At 48.7% G+C, this 7,500-nt stretch overlaps 1 protein-coding gene across 1 annotated transcript; it reads left to right on the forward strand.

Moving 5' to 3' along the window:
- The first annotated feature begins 4,499 nt into the window (after positions 1-4,499).
- LOC124011475 (D(1) dopamine receptor-like) lies at positions 4,500-6,178 on the forward strand. Its single transcript, XM_046324904.1, has one exon. It carries the CDS (start codon positions 4,513-4,515, stop codon positions 5,668-5,670), a length of 1,158 nt encoding a protein of 385 aa, XP_046180860.1. The 5' UTR covers positions 4,500-4,512; the 3' UTR covers positions 5,671-6,178.
- The last annotated feature ends 1,322 nt before the right edge of the window (positions 6,179-7,500 follow it).

Consider the following 7,500-nt stretch of genomic DNA (forward strand, 5'->3'; position numbering starts at 1 on the left):
AAAGCCTGTTCCAGTTGCCTGTTCCAGTTGCCTGTTCCAGTTGCCTGTTTTAGCTGTCTGTTATAGCAGCCTGTTTTAGCTGTCTGTTATAGCAGCCTGTTTTAGCTGTCTGTTTTAGCAGCCTGTTTTAGCTGTCTGTTTTAGCAGCCTGTTCTAATTACCTGTTTTAGCAGCCTGTTCCAGCTGCCTGTTCTAGCTGCCTGTTCCAGCTGACAGACAGACACAACTGGGACTATGACAGCTATTGTCAAATTGTTTTATTTTTGGAGAAGCAAACACATTTATTAGTTGATGATGTACACTATTTCACCTGCATCAGCAGGGGCTAAAACTGACAATGTATTAGTTGATGATGTACACTATTTCACCTGCATCAGCAGGGGCTAAAACTGAGAGGACTATGGGTCGTATCAGAAAGGCTCTCTCTTTTGATGGAGAGAAACTGGGTAATGTCCCAAATGTTACCCTATTTCTTACATAGTGGACTACAAAAGTAGTGCAGTTTCTAGGGAATAGGGTAACATTTGGCACGTGAGCTGGGAGTTTGATGTGTCGGCTAATGTGTTGACTGACATTAAGTTACAGGTCATCACTAATTATTCAGATTGATTGACTGACCTCATCTACCCACAGGTCACATCCTTCACAGATAGATGGATTTATAGACATCCCTTCATCCATCCATTCATCCATCAGTATTCTCTCTCTCTCCATTAGGTGGCCTCAGGGACCTGTGTGTGTCCAAGTGCATCCGGAAATAATCTCTCCCTAAATGACACTGACTACTAATGCTCTAAAAGGTTGAATATAAATCTTTATTATTCAGTAACACTTATTATTTAAAGAAGAAACACCAGTAGGAGGATACTCCTCCATGAGGTTTGTAAAATGTCTACTTTTTATTCTGGAAGAGTGTCTAATTCTTATTTTTATATAAATAAAAAAACGGGTGAAGATTGGGTAGAGATTTGCTCACATTTTCCCGGAATGAAGTGCGCATGCAGGGGGGATAAACCAAACGACAATCGTCTCATGTGGTCTCCTCTTCGAAAGGCCAATGTGACGTCACAGCAGTGCTACAGCAGTGATGTGAAACGAGGTCGCTGGTGGTAGTGAGACCTCTCGGTGCCTTTGGTTTTGCGGAGACTGGGAGATCGGGAGAGCGGATATACGAGACTTGACTCCGCTGAGGGAAGCGTTGCGCAAACGAAGTGTTTTTCGAGCGCAACTTCAGAAAGCGTCAGGGAGGTTAGGCCTTAATCAACTGTCAAATCAAATGATCATTGTGCTCCTTCAACCGTCGTGTCTCTCCGTCTACCGTCGTTCGTTAACTGATGGTCTGAAGTCAAGACTTAGGTCGGAGGTCGCCTGTCATTATCCCATTGATTTACCTTCCTTCTTTGACATGGATCTAATTGGTGACGGTTATTTGCCACAGTGAACAGAACTCAACCCCCAACAAACAAGTTCTTATTCAAATAGATGAATTGTGTTTTCCCAAAGGAATGTGATTTTGGAGAAGTGATGCTACCCTTGGAAATCTCATGGTTGCCTTGTTCTGAGTAGATTGGTGAGTGCTGCTTATGTGGAGCTGGCTGGATGTTCTATATGTGATCTAGTTCTAACCCACACTCATTTTACAAAGCATCCTAGGTATGCAAAAACATACACTGGGAAACTAGAATAGAATTGAATTAAATAGGAAAGTATTCTACATACTAGAATACAATACAATACAATTGAATAGAAGAGAATATGACTTCATTGTCTATCCGGAGATTCTGATGCCACCGGACCTGCCAGTACATTCTAATGTTAAAGCATGTGAAAACAACACAGAAGCTAATTCTCTCTATCGGAACCATGGAAAGGTGTTTCAAAGAGGCAGAGTAAGTAACACAACATGATTGTTTTTCAAAATAATGTAACTATTAAACAGACACTATTAAGGAAAATAAACAACCTAGTTGTGTTTTGAGAACCACTATTGTGTAGTTTACACTGTTCATGATTTAACTCTGATGAGGCTACGTTATCAGTCCTCTGAGACCAGTGTTGATGGTAGGGAGAGTCACCTCGGTCAGCCTGAGACCAGTGTTGATGGTAGGGAGAGTCACCTCGGTCAGCCTGAGACCAGTGTTGATGCTAGGGAGAGTCACCTCGGTCAGCCTGAGACCAGTGTTGATGGTAGGGAGAGTCACCTCGGTCAGCCTGAGACCAGTGTTGATGGTAGGGAGAGTCACCTTGGTCAGCCTGAGACCAGTGTTGATGGTAGGGAGAGTCACCTCGGTCAGCCTGAGACCAGTGTTGATGGTAAGGAGAGTCACCTCGGTCAGCCTGAGACCAGTGTTGATGGTTGGGAGAGTCACCTCGGTCAGCCTGAGACCAGTGTTGATGGTTGGGAGAGTCACCTCGGTCAGCCTGAGACCAGTGTTGATGGTAAGGAGAGTCACCTCGGTCAGCCTGAGACCAGTGTTGATGGTTGGGAGAGTCACCTCGGTCAGCCTGAGACCAGTGTTGATGGTAAGGAGAGTCACCTCGGTCAGCTTGATGGTAGGGAGAGTCACCTCGGTCAGCCTGAGACCAGTGTTGATGGTAGGGAGAGTCACCTCGGTCAGCCTGAGACCAGTGTTGATGGTAGGGAGAGTCACCTCGGTCAGCCTGAGACCAGTGTTGATGGTTGGGAGAGTCACCTCGGTCAGCCTGAGACCAGTGTTGATGGTAGGGAGAGTCACCTCGGTCAGCCTGTGACCGGTGTTGATGGTAGGGAGAGTCACCTCGGTCAGCCTGAGACCAGTGTTGATGGTAAGGAGAGTCATCTCGGTCAGCCTGAGACCAGTGTTGATGGTAAGGAGAGTCACCTCGGTCAGCCTGAGACCAGTGTTGATGGTAAGGAGAGTCACCTCGGTCAGCCTGAGACCAGTGTTGATGGTTGGGAGAGTCACCTCGGTCAGCCTGTGACCGGTGTTGATGGTTGGGAGAGTCACCTCGGTCAGCCTGTGACCGGTGTTGATGGTAGGGAGAGTCACCTCGGTCAGCCTGAGACCAGTGTTGATGGTAAGGAGAGTCATCTCGGTCAGCCTGAGACCAGTGTTGATGGTAGGGAGAGTCACCTCGGTCAGCCTGAGACCAGTGTTGATGGTAAGGAGAGTCACCTCGGTCAGCCTGAGACCAGTGTTGATGGTTGGGAGAGTCACCTCGGTCAGCCTGAGACCAGTGTTGATGGTAAGGAGAGTCACCTCGGTCAGCCTGAGACCAGTGTTGATGGTAGGGAGAGTCACCTCGGTCAGCCTGAGACCAGTGTTGATGGTAAGGAGAGTCACCTCGGTCAGCCTGAGACCAGTGTTGATGGTTGGGAGAGTCACCTCGGTCAGACTGAGACCAGTGTTGATGGTAGGGAGAGTCACCTCGGTCAGACTGAGACCAGTGTTGATGGTAGGGAGAGTCACCTCGGTCAGTCTGAGACCCGTCTGTCTACCTGTCTTTCTGTCTGTCCACAGGACACATGGGATATAGCAGACAGAAGGACTCCTCTCACCCTGTACCGAGATCTAAAACCTCTACTATCCCTGTGGGAATATGTACAACCATCCACCTCTCCAGGACAAAGGATTTCTAACTAATACAGAGTCTGGAACAATGCCAACCCCAGAGAGAGGCTGACCGAGGTGACTCTCCCTACCATCAACACTGGTCTCAGGCTGACCGAGGTGACTCTCCCTACCATCAACACTGGTCTCAGTCTGACCGAGGTGACTCTCCCTACCATCAACACTGGTCTCAGGCTGACCGAGGTGACTCTCCCAACCATCAACACTGGTCTCAGGCTGACCGAGGTGACTCTCCCAACCATCAACACTGGTCTCAGGCTGACCGAGGTGACTCTCCCTACCATCAACACTGGTCTCAGGCTGACCGAGGTGACTCTCCCTACCATCAACACTGGTCTCAGTCTGACCGAGGTGACTCTCCCTACCATCAACACTGGTCTCAGGCTGACCGAGGTGACTCTCCCTACCATCAACACTGGTCTCAGTCTGACCGAGGTGACTCTCCCTACCATCAACACTGGTCTCAGGCTGACCGAGGTGACTCTCCCTACCATCAACACTTGGCTCAGGCTGACCGAGGTGACTCTCCCTACCATCAACACTGGTCTCAGGCTGACCGAGGTGACTCTCCCTACCATCAACACTTGTCTCAGGCTGACCGAGGTGACTCTCCCTACCATCAACACTGGTCTCAGGCTGACCGAGGTGACTCTCCCTACCATCAACACTTGTCTCAGGCTGTCTGGAATGTCTTTTACCTTGTTGTTATTGGTTATCAAGGGACACAAACAAACAAGAAGATATTATCAGAGATGTTTGGATGAAAAGGAGAAACCCAGAGGACTTTCCTTCTGACGCGGCTCTTCTCTACACTATGATCTGATTGACCCCCTCTCCCCCAGTCTCCCCGCCCCTCCCCCACCACACATCTTCCCTCTCCTGTGTGGGATCTTCACCGAAGATGGATCTGACGAATGGCACTACGGTCATCACGGACAGCGACAGGGGCGTCTTATTGGATGACTCCTCAACCCGCGTCCTGACTGGCTGTTTCCTCTCGCTGCTCATCCTCTGCACGTTGCTCGGCAACATCCTTGTGTGTGCCGCCGTCACCAAGTGCCGTCACCTGCGTTCCAAAGTCACCAACTTCTTTGTGATCTCGTTGGCCGTCTCCGACCTCCTAGTCGCTGTCCTGGTGATGCCGTGGAAGGCCGTGACGGAGGTCGCAGGGTTCTGGCCGTTTGGCTCGTTCTGCGACACTTGGGTGGCGTTCGACATCATGTGCTCCACGGCGTCCATCTTGAACCTGTGTGTGATCAGTGTGGATCGTTACTGGGCAATATCCAGCCCGTTCCGCTATGAGAGGAAGATGACTCCTAAAGTGGCGTTTGTAATGATCAGCGTGGCCTGGACGCTCTCCGTCCTCATCTCCTTCATCCCCGTCCAGCTCAGCTGGCACAAAACTCAGACCTTTACTTCTACCTCCACAACCCCACCCTACAGCCTCCAGCCTGCCCCAGACTCCTCTAACCCTGTTGGGGATAACAACACACATCAGGCCCCCCGGGACTGGGACAACTGTCACTTCAGCTTGAACCGGACCTACGCCATCTCTACCTCTCTGATCAGCTTCTATATCCCAGTGATGATCATGGTGGCCACCTACAGCCAAATCTACCGCATCACTCACCGTCAGATCAGATGCATCGCCACCCTAGAAAGGGCCGCAGAGAGCGCCAAGAACCGGCAGAACAGTATGGGTGGAGGTGGCGGAGGATCCAGCATCTCCGAATCAGAGAGCTCGTTCAAGATGACGTTCAAACGGGAGACAAAGGTCCTGAAGACGCTGACTCTGATCGTGGGCGTGTTCGTGTGCTGCTGGCTGCCCTTCTTCATCCTGAACTGCATGGTGCCGTTCTGTGAGCCTTCGCCCCGCGGTGCCGCCGCCTCCTTCACCTGTATCAGCCCCACTATGTTTGATGTGTTTGTGTGGTTGGGCTGGGCCAACTCTTCCATCAACCCCGTCATATACGCCTTCAACCCAGACTTCCGTAAGGCCTTCTCTATCCTCCTGGGCTGCCACAGACTCTGTCCCGGAGATCACAGCATGTCTCAATAAGAAATGAGCTCAGAGCCTCAGAACCTCCCGTGGTAATACAACATCTGCTGAGACACTGGTCTCAGAAGAGGATCTACAGGACCAGCTGTCATGGAACAACAGAGACCCATGGCATGCCATCATCTGGTGCATTGTATCACCATAAGCAAGCAGAGTAAGCGTTACAACCTTGGTGTAAAAGGTTTGATGTTGTCATTGAGGGTGCCGCCACTTATCATGCAGTATGATCTGACTTGGCACTGCGATAAGAGATGAGCGACACTGTGCAGTGTCCCTGACTGCAGTGAATGCGGTGAGCCCAGTGTCTCTATAGAGTAGATACTACAGTGAGTCAGGGCCCCAGACTGGAGGGGGGATGAAGTAAGGAGGAAAAAGGGTGAAGGATGTGATATTAAGACTGTGTGTGACAGAGTACAGGAGGAGAGAGAGCAGTGCTAATGATTATCTGGGACTGATAATCCACAGACTGGGCAGGCAACACGCACGCACGCACGCACGCACTCACTCACTCACTCACTCACTCACTCACTCACTCACTCACTCACTCACTCACTCACTCACTCACTCACTCACTCACTCACTCACTCACTCACTCACTCACTCACTCACTCACACTCACTCACTCACTCACACACACACACACACACACACACACACACACACACACACACACACACACACACACACACACACACACACACACACACACACACACACACACACACACACACACACACACACACACACACACACACACACACACACACACACACTCTCTCTATCTCTCTCTCTATGACCGCTACAGATCTCAAATGTCATAGGGATTTAAGCCTCAAACCAAATCATATTTATGTATGAACATAAACATGTGAATTTATCCACAAGTTACTTAGAAACGGCTCTACTGAAGCAGCTAGAAGGATTTCAGACTGTCCAGTAGAGATTTACATTGTGTGCATTATTGTGAACGTTAAACAAAAAATTGTGAATTTAGCAGAACGTTCAAACAGGGACACTTTATTAGAAAAGTGAAGAGATGTAATACAATACTTCAAGAAAATATGTTATTTTTTACAATGTGTTCTCTTACAAACAGTAACTTTGAGTGTTGTTAAAGTCCATACAAATACTGCCAGTGTTTTAATTGATGGGGGACACTTTACGGTTCACTGAATAATCTTTCTAATGATGTAATGAAATTCAGAAAGCATAAGGCTTTTTCATAACAAACACCAATTTAATTTGGATTTTCAATCCCTCTCCAAAGTGTTTTCCCTTATTAATGAGCTCCTCATCTTGCACTGTGTCTGTGGCTTTTCCAAAGCAATGCAAGGTGACTCAACAAGGTCTCACAGTCACTGCAGAATGAGACGTTCAGCCATATTCTCCAAACGTCAACTTTCAAAGTTAAAGGTTAAGTTTAGGCACTCTTTCCAAATGGTTACGGTAAGGGTTACGGTTTGAGATAGGGTTAAAACATTTGTTTTAAGAGAGAGAGAGAGAGAGAGAGAGAGAGAGAGAGAGAGAGAGAGAGTGATCAAACACGCAACATTCTGATCCAGAGTCATGAGTCATGAGATTGCGGTCATTTGCCACCCCTGTCCACAACACCCTAGGGAAACTCAAGTCTGTCTGTCTCTCTGGGTCCATCTGAAGTGACAACCTGTTCCCTATAAAGTCTGTCTGTCTCTCTGGGTCCATCTGAAGTGACAACCTGTTCCCTATAAAGTCTGTCTGTCTCTCTGGGTCCATCTGAAGTGACAACCTGTTCCCTATAAAGTCTGTCTGTCTCTCTGGGTCCATCTGAAGTGACAACCTGTTCCCTATAAA

The sequence above is a fragment of the Oncorhynchus gorbuscha genome, linkage group LG23 (assembly GCF_021184085.1).
Source record: "Oncorhynchus gorbuscha isolate QuinsamMale2020 ecotype Even-year linkage group LG23, OgorEven_v1.0, whole genome shotgun sequence".
In the NCBI taxonomy this organism is placed as follows: Eukaryota; Metazoa; Chordata; class Actinopteri; order Salmoniformes; family Salmonidae; genus Oncorhynchus; species Oncorhynchus gorbuscha.